The following is a 21,645-nucleotide window of genomic DNA, read 5'->3' on the forward strand; positions in this document are numbered from 1 at the left end:
CAAAGGTTCTCTTCAAAAAAAGTTTTGAATAATTTAAGACACAAATTATTTTCTCCTTATTTGTTTTTCATTTCAGATTTTAAAAACATGCATATCATTGGAATTCAAGTTAACGTTTCCCACTTTTCCTTTCTTGAATAGGTTGTCAAGTTATTAAGCAACAAAAGATCACAAGCCGTTGGAATATTAATGTCTAGTCTTCATTTAGATATGAAAGACATACAACATGGTAAGCAGAAAAATAAAAATCCAGCTTTTGAATGCTAAAATTTGGGCTCAAGGATGTGCTGTTTGGTGGTAAAATTATTTCAAATTTAGTTTCTGTGTATATTGAGGTTAATATGTTTCCTGTAAGTGCTACTAAACTATCTTCCATGATTTTATCTTAAAGTGTTATATTAATTTAACATTTCTATTATTTCTATAATCTGTTAAGAGCCTAATTCCCATTTGATATATTCTGGCTGCATTAACAAATTTTTAATTTTAATATCATACAAAGTAGTAGTCCCACTGTACTCTATCACTGGGTTAGAGCACATCTGAAGCATCTACTTCATCTTAGGGTGTCTGATACACACTAGTGAGAGCCAGATAGTAGGGTATCTGTTGTCTATGTTATATGAAACTCAGGGAAAATAGAGAGGAAATATTTTGAGATGTAGCATGCCCTCAAATATTTGATGAGCTAATACAAAGAAGTGCAAATAGACCTATAGCTTTCTACCAGATCAGCTTCAACCAGTGTGGGAGTTACAGGGGAACATGTTTTAAGAATGTTTTTAAGATGAGACATGTCAAATAGTAAACTGGATTGCAGTGGTTAGTGATGAAATGAAAATTCAAAACTATTCTAGAGACCGAATGATCATTTGTCTCATTTGTCTCAGATATCTTTAAAAGGGCTATTGCATTGGATAGGAGATGGGGCATGTTCTTGTAGTCTTCCTGTTCAAAGATACTGTGAGATGCCGAAGTGGTTGCTGAAGAAAATTCATTGTAGATAACTATAGGATGGAAAACTGGCCTCTTTTCTTCTGATTATTTGGGATGTATTTATAGTGTGAACCCTTGGCTTTTCTACACATAGAAAGATTGAACTATTTTTTCTAATAACTGTCAAAGATGGTTTCAAATTGTTCCTACCCACTTCGTATTATTGCTGATGATCCAGACACATGGAAGCAGTACCATCATGAGCTTTAGTTATTTCTTTTATGTTGTTGTTCTAACGCACATCTTTATCCAGGCTTATAAAATATTTTCTGTGTTTGGAACTAGGATGATTTTAAAGAAGCATTTTCTAAGGGGCTTTAGTGTCAATAGTTTAACAATGGAATTCTCCACAACAATTGACACGTGATTCTGTGCCATATCCTCCTGTCACATTTATGCTGAGAGATATTGCCTAAAGGTGACGAGAGGAATTAAATTTATGTACAGAATGTCCCTTATGCAGCCCAGAGCCTTAGAATACATTTAAAGCAGATTGAATTATCCAAAGGAATGCCAGTTTACCTATTAAAGAAATATGGTTTCAAGTATAACACAGACCTTATAAATCACAAAAACATTTAACCGGCTTTCTAGTGTACCCCTTTATGAATGTGGATTCTATTTGTAAGGCTTCAAATATTGTGTAGAATAATTCATAAATAGCATAAGCTTGGTATGCCCTGTGTTAATTGATGAGTAACTCTTAATCACAATTTAAGTTTTTATTAAACTGTTTTGATGATGCAGAGACTTCCTCAAGCTAAAACATTTAGGGTAGTAGTCATAGAGGAGGACGCCAAGACTGGCGCCAAGAAGTACTTGGTGTTTCTAAAGCTGGCAGATGTAACCCAGTTAAGTCATAGAATGAAATCTGAAAATAATGATATGGTCCTTTCCTTCAGTCAAATATTCAACTTGGTTTGAGTTAATAATGAGAACCTTATGAACAAAGGAGTCCGCCTAACATCTGCGTCTGTGGTAAAGCCAGCGAGAGTTCATTGAAAATTTGCTAGCTTAACATGCAATGCTAACAACAACATGGCATGAACATCAGTAGTTGAAGGGGTTATATAGAATTATGCATAAACTTTATCCCATTATAATGTGCAGTGATTGCTTGGGTCTCTGAAACCCTGTACACCATTTTCTAAAAAACAATCCCCTTAAAGGCCTAAAAAAGCAGTTCTGTCTTTCTGTAGATGAAGTCCTCTTCTGCCTTGATGTGTTGTCTTGAACCATGATTTACATGTGTGAATCACTTGTGGCCTTTAAAATAAACTTGACTTCTATCAGTTATGCCTCCACTGAGAAATCCACAGAAGCATAAACATTATTGGCTTTTGGATCTAGAAGCAGCAACAGAATGTATCCAGACCTCCAGTGTCATTCTATAGAAGGGAAAACTAAGACCTTTTAATGGTCATGTTTCTTTCTCAAGGTCATGCAGCTCATTAATGGTTCAGACTGAACTTCACTCACCAGTCCTAGTCTTTTCATTAAATTATGCCACTTTTCAGACTTTGTCCTTTTCCAGCAACTAGCATTAGTATCTTGAAAGCAAAGTATATATAATCTTTTGTAATAGACAATAGGAATTATTTTCTGTCCTTTTCTTTGTCAAAACTCTAAAAGAGCCTGGAATCAAATTTACTTTGTAGTGTTTCTATATTAAAGTACTTATTAGAGTAGTTGGTCTGTACGGTTTGGATTACAGATGTCAAAGGTCTAATTGTGGTCTCAGCACCATATCCACTGAGTACCACATCACATTCAGATTCTAAGGTAAATACAATTTGTTTCCCACAACAGCAGATGTAAAGAGCCTCCCTGTCACATAGAGTTAAACGTCAGAGGGGAGAAAAGGGATTGCTTTCTTGACTGTTTATTAATGTGCCAAATATGACAGAGGCAGCCCCAAATAATGAACTCTTTGTGTGTGTGCAACCGTGTGTGTAAAGGTTACAACGAAGCCTAGAGCTGCTGGGATGCAGTAGTGAATTTTATCTAGTAACTTGTAAATTATCCAGCAGGAGGTAACAATTTTTCGATGTGGCGTGCCACCTCTAAAAAATCCCATTGAATGTTTCAGAATTTGTAGTCTAGGATAAAGGTGACTTTCTTCAGAGAGGATTTGCCCTTGTTTCTCCTAGGGTCTGGGGACAATATGGATTTAGGATCACCTGCACCTAAATCAAGTTAAAGAAATACCTGGAGGTAGTACCAAGTGCAAGTTTGCTGCATGGGTTAGTTTCTCTGAGGATATAGCCCTTTGGAATCCCAGTTTATTGTAGGGAGGGTTTGCCTTAGAGGACTTTGGGTGGGTTCAGGGCTTTGATTTTTGTCCCTTGGACCCCATGAAGCTGACGATAGAAAGTTCAGATATGTTGGAACGAGCAAATACCCTCAAGGCAAAAGCAGTTTTTAAGCTGGTTCACTTCTTGTGTTTTTTCCCTTCTGTTTTAGCATGATAATTCCTTTCTCTCTTGTCAATTCTTGAACATCTTTCAGATATTTTACAAATGTATTTTATTCAGCACTTTTAGTTCTTCCTGGTTATCCCTGGAGATTGGTATTATGAAAGTATCCTGCAGCTCTGTTGTGGGAATTTCACTGGATTTTGTATATAACATTTGATCCATATTTTAGGGGTCAATGTGGTATTCACAATTCTTGGGTCCATCTTAGTAGAGAATAATAGCTGCAAAATAATTTCAAGTTTCATGTTTCTCAACATTAACTCCCACAGTCTCACTACACATCTCATTGTCTGTGTAATTTACCATCCAAACTGGAATACTTTTTTTTTTTTTTAATTAAATTCAGTTTTATTGAAATACATTCACACACCATACAATCATCCATGGTATGCAATCTGCTGTCCACTGTATGATAACATAGTTATGCGTTCATCACCACAATCTGTCTCTGAACATTTTCCTTACCTCAGAAAGAACCAGAACAAGAATAAAAAATAAAAGTGAAAAAAGAACACCCAAATCATCCCCCCATCCCACCCCATTTGTCCTTTAGTTTTTATCCCCATTTTTCTACTCATCCATACACTAGATAAAAGGGGGTGTGATCCACAAGGTCTTCACAATCACACTGTCACCCCTTGTAATCTACATTATTATATAATTGTCTTCAGGAGTCCAGACTGCTGGGTTGGAGTTTGGTAGTTTCAGGTATTTACTTCTAGCTATTCCAATACATTAAAACCTAAGAGGTGTTATCTATATAGTGCATAAGAATGTCCACCAGAGTGACCTCTTGACTCCATTTGAAATCTCTTAGCCACTGAAACTATTTCGTCTCATTTTGCATCCCACTTTTGGTCAAGAAGATACTCTCAGTCCCACGATGCCGGGTCCACATTCATCCCCGGGAGTCATATTCTGCATTGCCAGGGAGATTTACAACCCTGGGAGTCGGGTCCCACGTAGGGGGGAGGGCAGCGAGTTCACCTGTCAAGATGGCTCAGTTAGAGAGAGAGAGGGCCACATCTGAGCAACAAAGAGGTACTCAGGGGGAGACTCTTAGGCACAATTACATGCAGGTTTAGACTCTCCTTTGCAGTAACAAGCTTCATAAGGGCAAGTCCCATGCTCGAGGGCTCAGCACATCAAACCGCCAGTCCCAATGTTTGTGACAACATCAACACCAGTCCAGGTGAGGATGTCCAACACATCCACACCTTCCCCCAGATCCTCGGGGCTGGGGACAAACTGGGATACTTTTGAGAGTGGATGGTAGTGTTATTAATAATACTGCAAGGATAACAAGTGTAAAGTGGAAAATTCCTAAGCAAACCAGTAGTATAATCACCTTATAACAAGACCAAAATGAAAAAAGTTTCAATCTAATTCTCTCTCATAAGCAGATATTTATTAAACAAACATTTTTAGACCCAATGGAAACAAAACAATTTGGAAAACCTGCTTTATACACAGATTGTCTAGCTTTTTGTCCTTATTATACACTTGCCACTACCTGTCTGAAAGGTTTGCTCCAGACAGTTGGGAAAACATCACAGATACAAGAATCTGTTACTCTTATATCTGCAGCAGACAACCAGAGAGCCTTCTTATCCTGGAGTCAGACTGTTCCAGTTTGCTAAAGCTGCCAAAATACCATATACCTGAAATGAACTGGTTTTTGACAATGGAGATTTATTAGCTTAGAAATTACAGTTCTTATGCCGTGAAAATGTCTAAATTAAGGCATCAAGAGAAAGACAGCTTCTCTGAAGAAAGGCTGGTTGTGTCTGGGGTTCCTCCATCAAATAGCAAGGTACATACCCAGCATCTGCTGTTTCTTTGCTCCCGGGTTTTGCTGCTTTCAGCTCCTGGTTCCAGTGGTCTCCTCTTTGAGCTTCTGTGGGTCCTCTCTTAGCATCTCTGGGGTTTTTCTCTCTATGCTCTGTCAGCTTTTTCTTTCCTTTATCCTCTCATAAAGGACTCCAGTAAAAGGATTAGGACCCACCTTGAATGGGCTGGGTCACATTTCAACTGAAACAACCTAATTAAAAGGTTCTACCCACAATAGGTCTGCATACACAGAAGTGGATTAAAAGAGCATGGCATTTTCTGGGGTATATAACAGTTCCAAACCAGCACATGGATTCAGGACGACGCCTCAGGTCACCCTCCATAAAGGTCCAGGCTTTAGCCTCTACTGGATTCTCATACACTATCTGTGGAAGGGCAGGGACACCTTTAAGATATTTTACCTAATTCACATATCTTGAATACTTGTAGTTTCACCAATGAAAACCCATTTCAGACATTGTATGCTAATTAGAAAAACCTAAGTTATTGACTAAGATATGGGTAGCTGAGGAGCTTGCGGTAGCTGCCCCTGGAGTATGGCCTTTCATACAGCGTGCTGGCTAACCAACCCTGGGTGTGGATCCTTGTTATTAAGGACAGTTGACTACCCTTAAAGTTGAAGCTTTATCTCGCTCAGACAAAATATGTAATATACAAACATACTTAAAAATAAATTATAGCCATTGTATTAAAGGATACCTGATATGTATTTATTGATCCCAATCTTAAAAATAAGTTCCCTACACTTTTAGGGATGGATCTTTTGTGTCATTAATGTCTGTTATATCTAGTGCTGTCCTTATTGAAATTTCTATCTCATTTAAACATGTTTTATCAAGCTCATATTTCTTGGCATTAAATGAGGTAATTATGCAAACTACTTCTGCCAGAAATATAGTTGATACAACCAATAAAATCATGGTTATTTTTATTCTTTGGTCTCTAAGCCTAATTATCATTTTTCAAACATTTAAAAAAATATATAGTTAGGAGTACCTTACAAGGACAATAAACATACTTTTAGATACAGATCAGAATTCCAGTGAAATCTCAGTCTGTTTGTGAATCCTCATTGGAACTGGCAGCATATTGCAGTTCTTTTGATTCTCTGTTATTAAACTCTCTCAAAGGGGTTCAAAACTGAAGAACCCTATCCTGATAATTGCTAGGAAGAAATTACCTAAGGTAGCAAATACTTAAAAAGAGAATTGCTACTGGTAAACGAGATACATAATTCTAAGGTCATTTATTGCACCTCCTTTTTCTCCCCCCACCTTTCCCTCTACTGCTATTGCTGATGGTTGTGTAAAATGGTCCAGAGGAAGAGAGTTAATAAGTTCCATTTTACAGTAGAGGGAATGGAGGCTTACAGCTCAAGCCTGCCTGGGGCTTCACCTTAATAGAGCCAGAACAGCCTCCAGTTTCTGTGACTCCTAGTTCAGAAGTTTCTGCAGTGTATGTTATAGAGTAAGGAATTACGTTATCTAATAAAATGAGAATATTCATCATTTTCAAAACCAAATCAAAAGGACGTCATCAATTATTTTCTTTTTTAGAGCTATTAAAACATTGGAAAATATAAATTTAGCAGATTTCTTTTATTGCTTTGTCATTTTATGCAAATTTCCCAGGTTGCTTATTGACTTTGTTTCTTAGAGAAATGAAGTTGTGAAATTTTTCACATTTGTGAATAAGATAAGGGAAAAAAAATTTAAAGAAAATGATTAATGAATTTGCTTGTTTATGATTTAGATATGTAAAGATAAATGAAATTCCTGTAGAGAAAAAAAGCAGTCTGGGCTTACTCTATCAGTTAATTAAAGGAGATCGTGATTACTTGTAAAAAGTTCTCAGTGTGTGGGCATGGAACTTACTGTGCTTCTTTTACTAGGAAAATGTAAAGTATCACCCTCATAATATTTTGTATTTTATTGGTGATGCTTGCTTTTATTTTGTATCCACTTTTTTGGCATAGTCTTTTTCCCTTGTGCCTCTGTAGTGCTTATACTTCCTTGAGTTTTTCCTCTACTTATGAGTGTAGTATAACAAGCAAGAGCATGGGTTCTGAGGATAAGATGCTTGGATTTGAATCCCAGCCCTGCCACTTGCTAGCCGAGTATACCTCGGTAAGTTACTTCATATCTCTATGCCTCAGTTTCCTTGTTTGTAAAAAGGGCTCTTAAAAAAGTTATTCCCTGTAAACACGTACACGTACAAACTTAGAACATTACCGAGATATATTAAGCACTCAAGCAGTGCTAGTTCTCCTCTCCTTCCTGAATTTCTTGGGAAGTGAGCTATGTGTTTGAATCTTGGAGGCTGGATTACCATTGAGGAGGGAGTTCTTAAAGAGTACATTCCTCCTTTCATTACTCTGAACAGGTTCTACTACAAGCCCTCACCATGGGCTCAAAGAGGGAATAGAATGCCTGGAGCTGCTTTTTCTGATGAGGTGCTTGGGAGCGAGATGGGAGGGGAGAAAGGGGAATTTAAAGTTCAAGGGGAGCATATCTGAGGCAGAGATAACTATGTTTTTTCTGTAGTTTGGGTTTTGGGTGAGTGTTACTGAAATGAAGTTAGTATGGGGCTGCATCTGCTTCCATTTCTGTTTTCTGAATGGAGCGAAATATGAGAATTATTTAGTTATATTAACAGCTCTTAGAAGTTGAGCATGGCTATGTCTTTGGACTAAGTTTTATCTGTAAGGAGAGCAATTTGTTTTGGAAACTTGAAAGGCTGAGGTCTCCCGTTGTTGCGTCGTTTCTTAAACATTGTCTCTATGCTGTGGGAGGCAGTCACATTCGTGGTTGCTGGCTCTGGGTGGCATGTGAAGGTGTAGGTGCAAAGGAAGTTGGCTTTGTGGGTGAAATAACTCCTTGGTGTGGGACATGAGTGGAATCTAAGTAGAGAATGGACAACTACCTCTATTTCTTGTTTGACATATTATTTTTCCTGGTTGTTAAGCTGATTTCTACCTTTGAATAAAAAGTTGAAGTAGACTTCTTTTAAAACTCTGAAAATAATCCTTTATGAACTCTGGGCGCTTTGAAGGATTGTTCTATGGTCTTTTCACATGTATTTTGATAACCTACACATATAGCTGTTCTTTTATCCTATTGGGCTGCCCCTGAGTAATGTTTTTCTTATGAAATTTCTACCAAATAATTTGTAGATTACAAACTCCAGGTCTTTTTGGTGGAGTTTCTGGTTTCATTCTTGGAGACATAAGCATTTTCATTTGCCTATTAATTACAAGACAGTTTATCCATAATCATTTGTTTATTTTTGTAATATTCTCAGAAATTGAGTTCAGTTTGGGTACTGTTGTTTTTTTCCCCACTAGGTTTTCCAGTGTCTGGTTTCTTTATGAAACTCAAGTTTACTAAGGCTTGCTTAGAAATTGCCTTATGCCCTTTTTTTACCTTTATGTTAAGTGTTTTCCTCACATGGGATATGGAGTTTTAAGACCTGTTTATTATATTTACTGAGACATTAAAAATGTAGGAAATGCTGTTGGGAGGTTTAGGGAATGGATTTCATTGAAATATAAAGTCACTTAGAATTAGAAATTTGAGAAGAAAGTAGGCTCCAGTGAGCCTTGTGTAACCTTTTCATCAGTTGTATCCTTGTAGTGGAAAAAAGCACGTTAGATAGGTACGCTTTCGTTAAAACCTACTTCCAGAAATTTAATATCATAATATGCTTTACTTTAAAATATAAGTTCATTACTTAGAGTTCCTTATAAAAAGAACGATCTCATAAATCATTTTAAATCACACATAGATATTAAATCAAGGTAAAATGAATTATTATAAGTTTTTCAAGGCTCAGCAAAAACCTGGGTTGAACTTAGCTTGTTTTTATGACATTGTTCCACGGTGGACTTTTTGAGTATACTTTTATGGGAAGCAGAAACATAATACTTTGGGGCTATTCTGAAGCTGTGAGCTTTGTATATGATTACTGTTTTCCTTCATTGCACTTACTGTCTGCAATATGTATCATTCATTTGTTTGAGTCTTTATTTTTACTGTCTTCCCATATCCCACCAACCCTTACCACGCAGCACTGGAACGTAAGCTCTGTGCAGCATTGGAGACAGACCCCACTGCGGCTCAAGGCATTTTCCTCTTTAATGCTACATAAGTTCTTCACAGTCACTGGGTGATTGTTAACAGAATAATTTCCCAGGACTGACCACATGAGGAATGCATGAAGGTGGAGCCCAGACTGAGAATAGAACACTATGTGAGCTCATAATTAACCACATCAGCTTTGGCCTTTGACCCACTGTGTGTTCAAGGTGTGGGTTTTGCAGAGATACTCACTTTGAGTAATGCTTGGGAGGGGTGGAGATTTGGCAGCTAGAATCTTTTTTGTGTTTCAGAATTGGCTTTTTAAAGTTCTATTTGTTTGGATAGTGTTTTTCTGACACCACAAAGTGGCCACTCTAGAGACACTTTCTGGTCGTCTGTAGCCAGTCAGATGAAGTGAGGATCAGAGAGCAATGCTGGGACTGTACACTTTTCCCTAATAGAAAAGTGTCCTATTTCCACCTGGCACTGAGACATCAGATGAAAAGACTAAAATACCAATGTTATGTCATGGCACTTTATCTTTTAACACGACTGCAATAATGGTATTTCATGCTGAGACTACCTTGCATCTTCCTTTATAGTCAAACATGAGTACAATGAGATCTCTACTTTTTCCATAGCACTTTTCAGTCAAATACCGCTAAATGAATCTTTAAATTAATTAAACAATTGAAATAAAATTATTTTAAAAAATCAAGTAGTACAGAAAAGGTTTACAATGAAAAACCAAAATTCCTGATCTCCTGCATGAACTTGTCATGGCTCTGATAGATAGTAAAGAACTGATTTTTCTCTGTTTGAGCTACTGTTGAATAGTGGCAGGCTGATTTAAGGAAATGGTGTAATTTAAGATATTCCTCTATCATTCTTATTGATATTATGGCCTTCTCATAAATAAAGCTGTTGTAAAAGGAATTTCTGAATTGAGTGAGAGCTGGCACTAGATTTTCTGCAAGGTTCCTTTTAATTCTAAGATTCTGTGATTTCTAATTTAAAGATACACAATTACTGATAATAATAGCTAACACAGTTAGTCATTACTGTGTGATAGGCCTGCAACAACTCTATGAGGTAGATGATGTTATTATCCCCATTTTAGGGTTGAATAAACTGAGATGTAGAATAGCAAAGAAACTTAAACAGCAGGTGGTGGGACTATAATTTAAAACAGGGGCAGTCTGGGATCTAGAGTCTGTGCTCTGAACTTATGAACTCTCAATGTTAGTGATTAGTGTAGGTGGAAAAATGATGCTTTATTTCTTTCTTCCTGGTTCATAACTCTAAAGCCAGTTTACTGGCTAGTGATTAGAGTTGCTATTTGTAGTACTATATTGTCATGCCATATATCTAGAATATACATTCATATGTGTGCTTGGGTGGGGGCAGGGACATATATAGAGAAAAAGACTGCTGGGAAGGCTACAGAGAGGTTGTTTGATGATATCCTAGATGATTTGCTTTAAATGTCCTTTGTTATCACTACCTGTTTTATCTTCTGTCTGAGTTCTATAATTCAATTGACCCTCAGGTAAGCTTTGCCAGAGAAAGCTAAAGAGTTGAGTGTATCTCCATGGCAGTTAATGGGATAAGGAAGAGAATATATTCAAAAAGTATGATCACCTTAATAAAACATTTTCATAAGAATGTTAGGATTTTTACTGTGACCAGTTTTCCATAGCTCCTGCACTTACTACAAATAAAGTGTTGGCATTGACATTAGCATTAGGAAGGTCAGGATTTTTCTATTCCTTCTGCCTTCTTTCTTCCAACATTTAGTCATTTCACTTATCTATTTCCTGCATGCCTACTTTGTGCCAGGCTCCATTCCTAGCACTGGGATACAGAAATGAAAATGAAACAGATAAAAATCAGTGCCTATATGGATCTTACAATCTAGGGTGTGTGTGTATGCGGGGGGGGGGGGCAATAAAAAAAATAAGCAAAATATATGGTATGTCAAATTGTGGTAAGTGCCATGGAGGAAATAAACAAAATCAGGGAAAGGAAATGTGGTTTACCGAGTGAAAGGTGAGGGCAGGGTCAGAGAAAACCTCAGTGAGGTTTGCAGGGAAAAGTGGATGGACCAACAAAGAGAGAAGTTGCTAGTAAGGTAGGAGGTAGGAGGAAAACCAAGAGAGTGTTTGGGCTTGTAATGACGTGAAGAAAGTTTTTCTAGGGAAAAAGGGTGATGAGCTTTGTCGGAGGTTGCTGGTAGGTCAAGTCAGGATTGAAGTAGGTGGTAGTCATTGGGGACCTTGACAAGAACAGTTTGATGAAATCATGGGTGCCAGAGCATTATTTGAAGAAGGTTTGATAGAGAATTGGAAGAGAGTGATTTGAAGACCACGGCTATTGACTCTTTGAGAAGTTTTTCTGAGATGAAGTGCAGGAAGCTGGCTCAGTAGCCAGTGGGGAGGATTGAGGTCAAGAGAAGGTGTTTTTAAGTAGAGAGAAATTATAGCATGTTTGTTAGCCAAGTGAATTATTTCCTTAGGAATGAAAGAATTGAGTGTATAGAAGAGGGGGGTCATTGCTGGAGTGATGTCCCTGAGTAGGGGAAGACGGAGGAAATGAAACTATTATCCATGTGGATAGGGCACTGACAGTTCATCTATAGGAACAGAAGAGTGGGGAGGATATCCAGCACAGAGTCAGTGAGACTGGCAGAAGTGGTGATAAGGGCTTTTGGGAGTTTTCTTTTAACTGTGTCTGTTTTCTCAGCCAAGTAAGAACAGGGTCATTAACTGAGAATCAGGAGTTTGAAGGAGCTGTTAGAGGTTTAAGGAGAGAAGAGAAAGCATTTCTCAGCAGAGGGAGAATGACTGGGCTAGGGAATTGTAGTAGGATTGCCGGGCAGCAACCAGGGTCCACTTGAGGTTGGTGGTCATGATTTAAGGGTGGTTTGTATTTTTTTGGTGATGTTCAGCTGTTCTGTATGCAGTTGTGTACAGTAGCTGAAGAAGTGGTTTCAACAAGGGTTGAGATTTTGCGAAGTGAGTGTGGCACCTCAAACAAAATGTATTGGAGTTGAAGGGTATATGCAAGGGAGGGAATTGATTATGGAGCAAGGCTAAGAATGTACATTAGAACATAAGGGAAGGAGGTGAGGGACTATATAATGGCAGTTGGATTAGTGGATCATACATCCTGCTGAGACTGACAAGAATGTTGGATGAAGAGAAAACTTGGAATGCACTTGGGCTTATGTAGAGGATAATCATGTACTTCAGGTGAGCCATTCAGCTAAGATTATCACAGGAACCCTAGTTTCACCGAAGGAGAAGGAAGATGCATAATCAACATTGGTATTGGTAGTGGTAGATACGATTATTTTCGGGGGTGTGCTTCAATTGTTTTGTTCCTTCCCCAAACTCCTTTTCTGAACAAGATGCCATTTGCCATCATGGTCCTCAGGGCCTGGGCTACACAATGCTACTCAGTGTCCTTCAAGTAGGTTGGTTTTTCACAACACCATAAGGATTATATTCTTCTGGAAACTACAATGATGATGGTTATAGAGTGTTCTGGATTGGTTGGAAATTAGATCAACTGGAAACTGAAGGGCAAAGAGAGATGTATTCTGTTTTGAGCATGTTGTATATTTTAGTGGCTCTGTCTAAAAGGAGGCAGACTGTTCGAGATTTTCTCATTTGTTCATCAAGCTTGACACTAGCTCAAAAAGAAGTTGACTTTTAGGATAGGTAATTGGAAGTTGCTTTAAAATTGGGTTTTGTATTTGCATTGTTTCTACTAAGCAGCTAATTCTATTAACAATTTCTAACATAAGAAGGAACATAAACATGAAGCAGCTTTTCTTGATTTGCTAATGTTTATGTAAGGAAAAATTAGAAATATTTATACCTATAGATAAAATAGTAGAAATGAAGTATGAAAAGAAAATTAGATTTCCATTATGGTGGACTGTTTGATAACATTGAGAATTAGTGTCTTTGTCATAACAGCCATTTGGAAGAGAGTAAAAATTGAGTAATTTGTGGTGTCTATGTTGAAATTATTTTCTTTGGAAACAAATGCATTCTTTTTTTTTAGGAAAAAAAAAAGGCAGTTTAATTGAGATATATTCACATACCATGCAATCCAAAGTATACAGTTTTAATTGAGATATATTCTCATATCGTGCAATCCATTCAAAGTGTACAATCAGTGGCTTTTGGTATTCACAGAGTTGTGCATTTGCAACCACAGTCAATTTTAGAACATATTCATTATTCCAAAAAGAAAAACCCCGTACCCCTCAGCTGTCACCTCTCAGTCCCGCCTTCCTTCCCCATCCCTACATAACCACTAATCTATTTCTGTCTCTATAGATTTATTTATATTTGCATTTTATATAAATGGAATAATATAATACATACTATTTTGTGTCTGGTTTCTTTCACATAGGATAATGTTTTTTAAAAACATATTATTGTTTTTTTTTTTCAAAATCTGATTTTTTAAAAATTGAGATTCTTCACATACCATACAATTATCCAGAGATCCAACATGTACCATCAGTTGCCCCTGGTACCATCATACAGCTGTGCATCCATTACCACAATTAATTTTTTTTTCAATTTTTAGAACATTATCATTACTCCAGAAAAGAAATAAAGACAAAAAAAGGAAACTCAAATCTTCCCATTCCCCTAACCACCCCCCCTCCATTACTGACTCATAGTGTTGGTATAGTACATTTGTTACTGTTGATGAAAGAACATTAAAATACTACTAACTGTAGTATATAGTTTGCAATAGGTTATAGTTTTCCCTATATGATCCTCTATTATTAACTTCTAGTTATAGTGTCATACATTTGTTCTGGTTCATGAAAGACATTTCTAATATTTGTTTAGTTTATCACAGGCATTGCCCACCACAAGGTTCACTGTTTTACACATTCCCATCTTTTAACCTCCAACTTTCTTTTTGGTGACATATGTGACTCAGAGCTTCCCCTTTGCACCACGTTCATGCACCATTCCACACTGTTAGTTATTCTCAACTATGTGCTACCATCATCTCTGTCCATTTCCAAACATTGAAGTTCACCCTAGTTGAACATTCTGCTCATAATAAGCAACCACTCCCCATTCTTTAGCCTCGTTCTGTATCCTGGTAACTTATATTTCATGTCTATGAGTTTATATATTATAATTAGTTCATATCAGTGAGACCCTGCAATATTTGTCCTTATGTGTCTGACTTATTTCACTCAATATAGTGCCCTCAAGGTTTCTTCATCAACTCTTTTTTTTTTTTTAGGGTGGTTTTGTTCACACACCATACATGCTGTCCTAAGTAAACAGTTGATGGTTTCCTGTATAGTCACGTATTTATATATTCACCACCACCCCCACCATCTATATAAGGACATCTCCATTTCTTCCACAAAGCAGGAGGAAGGGTCAAAGAAGGTAAAGAGACAAAAGAAAAAGAAAAAAGAAAGAAAAAAAACTCCAAAACATGACAGCTAGGAAACAACAAAAGAAAAGATAGCATTAAACTAAAGTAGAATAAAGAGTCAGATAACATTACCAATGCCAAGAGTCCCATAATTGTGTTCCAAACCTCTACTGTCTCTTCCTATCTGTCTGTAGTGCTCCCTTTAGTGTTTCCTGTAGAGCAGGTATCTTGTTCACAAGCTCTGTCATTGACTTTTGTCAGATAATATTTTAAACTCTCTCTCATATCTGAAGGATAGTTTTGCCAGATATAGGATTCTTGGTTGGCAGTTTTAATCTTTCAGTATCTTAAATATATCACAGCACTTCCTTCTTGCCTCCATGGTTTCTGCTGAGAAATCTGCACAGTCTTATCAAGCTTCCTTTTTATGTGATGGATCGTTTTTCTCTTCCTGCTTTCAGGATTCTCTCTTTGTCTTTGACATTTGCTAATCTGATTATTAAGTGTCTTGGCGTAAGCCTATTTGTTTGGAGTATGCTGCACTTCTTGGATCTGTAATTTTATGTCTTTGATAAGAAATGGGATATTTTCAGTGATAATGTCCTCTAATATTGCTTCTGCTACTTTTTCCTTCTCTTCTCCTTCTGGGACACCCATGACGTACTTTGATGCATTTCTTGTTGTCATTCAATTCTGTGAAACATTGCTCATATATTCCCACTCTTTTCCCTATCTGTTCTTTTGTGTGTAGGCTTTCAAGTATCTTGTTCTCCAGTTCCTGAGTATTTACTTCCACATCTTAGATCTGCTGTTGTATGTTTCCATTGTGTCTTTCATCTTTTGTGATGTGCCTTTCATTTCCATAGATTCTGTCAGTTGTTTTTTTGAACTTTCGATTTCTACCTTATGTATACCCAGTGTTTTCTTTATAGGCTTCATCTCTTTTGTGATAGCCTCCCTAAACTTTTTGAATTGATTTAGCGTTAGTTGTTCCAATTCCTGTATCTCAGTTGAAGTGTAAGTTTGTTCCTTTGGGCCATAACTTCGTTTTTCTTAGTGTAGGTTGTAGTTTTCTGTTGTCTAGGCACCTGGTTTCCTTGGTTACCCCAATCAGGTTTTCCCAGACCAGAACAGGCTCAGGTCCCAGAAGGAAGAAATATTCAGTATCCGGTTTCCCTGGGGGTGTGTCTTAGGAAATTGGTACACCCTGTGATGCCCTCAAGTCACTGTGCTTTTCTGCCCAGCAGGTGGCGCCTGTCAGCCTGTCACTCCTAACTGGTGTAAGGAGGTGTGGCCTCCTTAGTTTCTGTTTTGGCTGTTTTCCCCCAGGCTCTGGGATCTGGTTCTGAAAGGAAGGCAGGTAGTAGAGCTAGGTACCACCTCTTTCCACTTAGGGAAGATACACCCCCTAGGGAGTCATCATTTGCATTTAAATAGGTTCTTTGTCTCTCTGACTCTGCTGTCTCCACCCTTGTCTGGATCAGAGAGCTGCAAGCTGAAAATGGCTGAGGCTTTCTCCACTGCAGGTTGCTGTGAACTGAAAATGGCTAAGGCTTTCTCCACTGAGCTGCTCAGGTTGAAAGGAAAAGGGACAGAAAGTCCCCTTTCAGGGCTAGTCCATGGCCCCCAGTTTCACCCATTGGCCAGAGATAGCACCTGGTCCTTTGTGCGACCCCTCCTGGGACAAAGAAGTCCCCTGGCTCTTCAAAGTCAGTTGTCACTAAAAGCCTCTGTCTGCTTGTTGGAGATTTGTAGCTTGCATTGAGCAGTCCCCATTTGCCAATTAAAACCCCAGTTGTAGCTGGACTGAGATATATTCACTTGTTCAGAGAGTGCTGCTTTCTGTCACAGTGAGGCTTTTCAGTTCAGACTGCCATTGGCGGAGGGGGCTCCTGGCTCAAGTCCAAAGTTTCTACTCACAGATTCCATGCTGAGATCTCAGCCATTCCTCCCAATCCAGGTTGGTGCACGATGTGTGGACAGTCACGGTTGTCCCCCAGCAGTTAATCCAGATCATTTACTAGTTGCTCCTGGTTGTTTATTAGTTGCTCCAGGGAGACTAACTAACTTCCACTCCTCTCTATGCCACCATCTTCTTCCATCTCTATTATTGATTTTTAATTAGAGAAGTTGTAGGTTTACAGAAGAGTTTGCATCTTACAATTAATTCGTATCAATGAAATCATGCAATATTTGTCCTTTTGTGCCTGATTTAATTCACTCAGGATAATGTCCTCAAAGTTCATCCATGTTGTTGCATGTATCAGAACTTCATTTTTTTTAAAGGCTGAGTAATATTCCATTGTTTGTATATACCACATTTTTTTATCCATTCATCTATTGATGGATACTTGGTTTGCTTCCACTTTTCTGTTGTTGTGAATAATGCTGCTTATGGACATTGGTGTGCAAATATCTGTTTGAGTCCCTGCTTCCAGTCTCTTTGGGTACATTCCTAATAGTCTGATTGCTGGGTCAGATGGTAATCGGTGCTTATTTTTTGAGGAACTGCCATAATGTTTTCCACAGCAGCCATACCATTTTACATTCCCATCAACAGTGAATGAGTGTTCCAATTTCTTCACATCCTCTCCAACACTTATTTTCTGTTTTTTAAATAGTAGCCATTCTAATAGGTGTGAAATGTTATTTCATTGGGGCTTTAACTTGCATTTTCCTAATGGCTAAGGATGTCGAGCCTCTGTTCATGTGCTTTTTGGCCATTTATATCTTCTTTGGAGAAATATCTATTCAAGTCCTTTGTCCATTTTAAAATTGGGTCGTTTGTCTTTTTGTTGTGGAGTTGTAGGATTTTTGAAAAATATATTCTGGATATTAAATCCTTAACAGGTACATGATTTCCAAATGTTTTCTCTTATGGTGTAGTTGTCTTTTTACTTTCATGATGAAGTCCTTTGATGCACAAAAGTTTTAAATTTTGATGAGGTCCCCTTTCTCTGTTTTTTCTTTTGTTGCTTGTGCTTTTGGTGTAAAGTCTAAGGAACCATTGCCCAACACAAGATTCTGAAGATGCTTCCCTATTTTTCTTCTATGAGTTTTATAGTCCTGGCTCTTATATTTAGGTCTTTGATCCATTTTGAGTTAATTTTTGTATACGGTATGAGAGACAGGGGACCTCTTTCATTCTTTTCCGTATAGTATCCAGTTCTCCCAGCACCATTTGCTGAAGAGACTACTCTTTCCCAGTTGAGTGGACTTGGCAGCCTTGTGAAAAATCAAGGGTCTATTTCTGAAGTATCATTTTGATTCCATTGGTCAATGTATCTATACTTGTGCCAGTATCATGCTGTTTTGACCACCATAGCTTTGTAATATGCTTTAACATCAGGAAGTGTGAGTCCTTTAACTTTGCTTTTCTTCTTCAAGATATTTATGGCTGCTCTGGGCCCCTTACCCTTCCAAATGAATTTGATAATTTGCTTTTCCATTTCTGCAAGGTAGGCTGTTGGAATTTTGTTGGGATTGTATTGAATCTGTAAAACATTGGATAGGATTGATCTTAATGATATTTTGTCTTCCAGTCTATGAACATGGAATGTCCTTCAATTTATTTAGGTCTTCTTTGATTTCTTTTAGCAATGTTTTGTAGTTTTCTCTGTAGAAGTCCTTTACATCCTTGGTTAAATTTATTCCAAGATATTTGCTTCTTTTAGTTGCTATTGTAAATAGAATTGTTTTCTTGATTTCCTCCTCAGCTTCCTCATTACTAGTTACAAACACAACTCATTTTTGGCTATTGATCTTGTACCCCACCACTCTGATGAACTCATTTATTAACTCTACAAGCTTTGTTGTTAATTTTTCTGGACTTTCTATGTGTAAGATCATGTCCTCTGCAAATAAAGGAAGTTGTACTTCTTTCTTTCCAGTTTGGGTGCCTTTTATTTCTTTTTCTGGCCTTATTGCTCTGGCTAGAACTGGCAGTGCAGTGTTGAATAACAGTGGTGATAGTAGGCATCCTCATCTTTTTCCTGATCTTAGAAGGAAAGCTTTCAGTCTTTTGCCATTGAGTATTATGTTAGCTCTGGGTTTTTCATATACGCCCCTTATCATGTTGAGGAAGTTTCCTTCTATTCCTATTTTTCTAAGTGTTTTTATCAAGAAAGGATACTGAATTTTGTCAAATGCCTTTTCTGCATCAATTGAGATGCTCATATGGTTTTTTCCTTTGTTTTGTTGATGAGATGTATTACATTAATTGATTTTCTTATGTTGAATCATCCTTGCATACCTGAGGTAAAACGCACTTGATCATTGTGTATAATTCTTTTGAGGTTTTGTTGGATTTGATTTGCAAGTATTTTGTTAATGATTTTTGTATCTCTATTCATAAGAGAAATTGGTCTATCTTTTTTTTTCTGGTAGTATCTTTATCTGGCTTTTGTATTAGGGTGATATTGGCCTCAAAGAATGAGTTAGGTAGTGTTTCCTGCTCTTCAATTTTTTGGAAGAGTTTGAGCAACATTGTTATTAAATCTTGGAATGTTCAGTAGAATTCACCTGTGAAGTCATCTTGTCCCAGGCTTTTCTTTGTTGGGAGGATTTTGGCGAGTGATTCTTATAATTGGTCTGTTGAAGTCTTCTGTTTCTTTTAGGATATGTAGGTGGTTTGTGTGTTTCCAGGAATTTTTCCATTTCATCTTGGTTGTCTAATTTGTTTGCATACAGTTGTTCATAATATCCTCTTATGATCCTTTTTTTTTCCTGTGGGGTAAGTACTAATTCCCTTCTCTCATTTCTGGTTTCATTTGTTTGCATCTTCTCTCTCTCTCTCTCTCTCTCTTTTTTTTTTTTTTTTTTTTTTTCAGTGTGGCTAACGGTTGTCAATTTTGTTGATCTTTTCTAAGAACAGATTTTTGGTTTTGTTAATTCCCTCTAATGTTTTATTATTCTCAATTTCATTTATTTCTGCTCTAATCTTTGTTGTTTCTTTCCTTCTGCTTGCTTTGGGGTTAGTTTGCTTTTTCTAGTTATTCTGGTTGTGCAGTTAGGTCTTTGATTTTAGCCCTCCTTTTTTAATGTTAGTGTTTAGGGCTATAAATTTTCCTCTCAGCACTGTCTTTGCTGCATCCCTTAAGTTTTGATCTGTTGTGTTCTGGTTTTCATCTCAAGATATTTACTGATTTCCCTTGCAATTTCTTCTTTGACTCACTGATTGTTTAAGTGAGTGTTACTTAATTTCCATTTATTTGTGGATTTTCCATTTCTCTGCCTGTTATTGATTTCCAGTTTCATTCCATTATGGTCAGAGAAGATGCTTTCTATGATTTAAATCTTTCTAAATTTATTGAGACTTGTTTTCTGACCCAACATGTGGTCTATACTGGAGAATGATCCATGTGCACTTGAGAAGAATGTATATCCTCCTGTTTTGGAGTGCATTGTTCTGCGTATGTCTGTTAGGTCTAGTTCAGTAACCATATTTATTCAAGTTCTCTGTTTTCTTATTGATCTTCCTCCTAGATGTTGTCTCTATTGATGGGAGTGGTATATCAAAGTCTTCAAATATTATTGTACAGGTGTCTGTTTCTCCTTTCAGTTTTGTCAGTATTTTCCCCATATATTTTTGGGCACTGTGGTTTGGTGCATAAATACATATGCTTGTTATTTCTTCTTGTTGGGTTGTCCTTTTTATTAATATATAGTGTCCTTCTTTGTCTCTTATAATGGCTTTTGACTTCAAGTCTATTTTGTCTGATATTAGTGTTGCTACCCCAGCTCTTTTTTGGTTACTATTTGCCTGGAATATCTTTTTCCATCCTCTTACTTTCAACCTATTTGTGTCCTTGGGTCTAAGGTGAGTCTATTGTAAACAACATGTAGTTAGATCATACTTTTTTATCCATTCTGCTAACCAGTGTATGTTTATTGGGGAGTTTAATCCATTAACATTCAGTGTTATTACTGTAAAGGCAGTACTTGCTGCAGCCATTTTGTCCTTTGGTTTTTTATTTCATATTTTCTAATTTTTTTGGTCTATCTTTTCCCTTATTGCAGTGTCCTTTTATGTATATTTGATCTTTTGTTGATGCATCTGCCTTACCCTTTCTCATTTCAGTTTCAGTATATATTTTAAGTTCTTTCTTTCTGATTATCCTGGAGCTTATGTTATACAACTTATGTCTATAACATACTAAGTTGAAAAGATACAAACTTAGCTTCAGTAGCATACACATTATCTTCTCCTATATCCCTCTGTTTCTCCTCTTTATATTGTTTTTCTGTCTTTATCACCTTATATTTTGCATGTTGGTTATCAGGAAATAGGCCTTTCTCTTGTTCAGTTGTATTCTGATTCTTATATGTATTAAAGGGTAGTTTTGTATATTGAGGATACAGTAATAATTGGGTTTTCCATTTACCTTTTAGTTGCCCTTACTGATGATCTCCATTTCTTCACACCACTCCAAGCCACTCTTTCCTGTCTTTTACTTTCAACCTGCAGAACTTCCTTTAGTAATTCTTGTGGGACAGCTCTCTTGCTGACAGTCTTTCTCAGATTCTGCTTATTTGTGAAAATTTTAAATACTCCCTCATTTTTGAAGGATATTTTTGCCAGATAAAGAATTTGGGGCTGGCAGTTTTTTCTTTCAGTACCTTAAATATGTCATACCACTGCCTTCTTGCCTCCATGGTTTCTGATGAGAAACCTAGAACTTAGTCTTATTGAGGAGCCCTTGTATGGGATGAGTCACTTTTCTCTTTCTGCTTTCAGAATTTTCTCTTTGTCTGGAATTTGACATTCTGATTAGTATGTGTCTCAGAGTATGTCTATTAGGATTTATTGTTTGGAGTAC

The 21,645-nt window shown here is 37.2% G+C and overlaps 1 protein-coding gene across 1 annotated transcript in view; it reads left to right on the top strand.

Moving 5' to 3' along the window:
• Positions 1 to 21,645, top strand: part of FMN2 (formin 2) — a 408,121-nt gene that overhangs the window by 178,279 nt on the left and 208,197 nt on the right. The window contains exon 7 of the mRNA XM_037821962.1: positions 142 to 229. Within this exon, the coding sequence (XP_037677890.1) occupies positions 142 to 229 (88 nt within the window). The remainder of the gene's footprint in view (positions 1 to 141; positions 230 to 21,645) is intronic.

Source organism: Choloepus didactylus, chromosome 2, assembly GCF_015220235.1.
Source record: "Choloepus didactylus isolate mChoDid1 chromosome 2, mChoDid1.pri, whole genome shotgun sequence".
Taxonomy (NCBI): domain Eukaryota; kingdom Metazoa; phylum Chordata; class Mammalia; order Pilosa; family Megalonychidae; genus Choloepus; species Choloepus didactylus.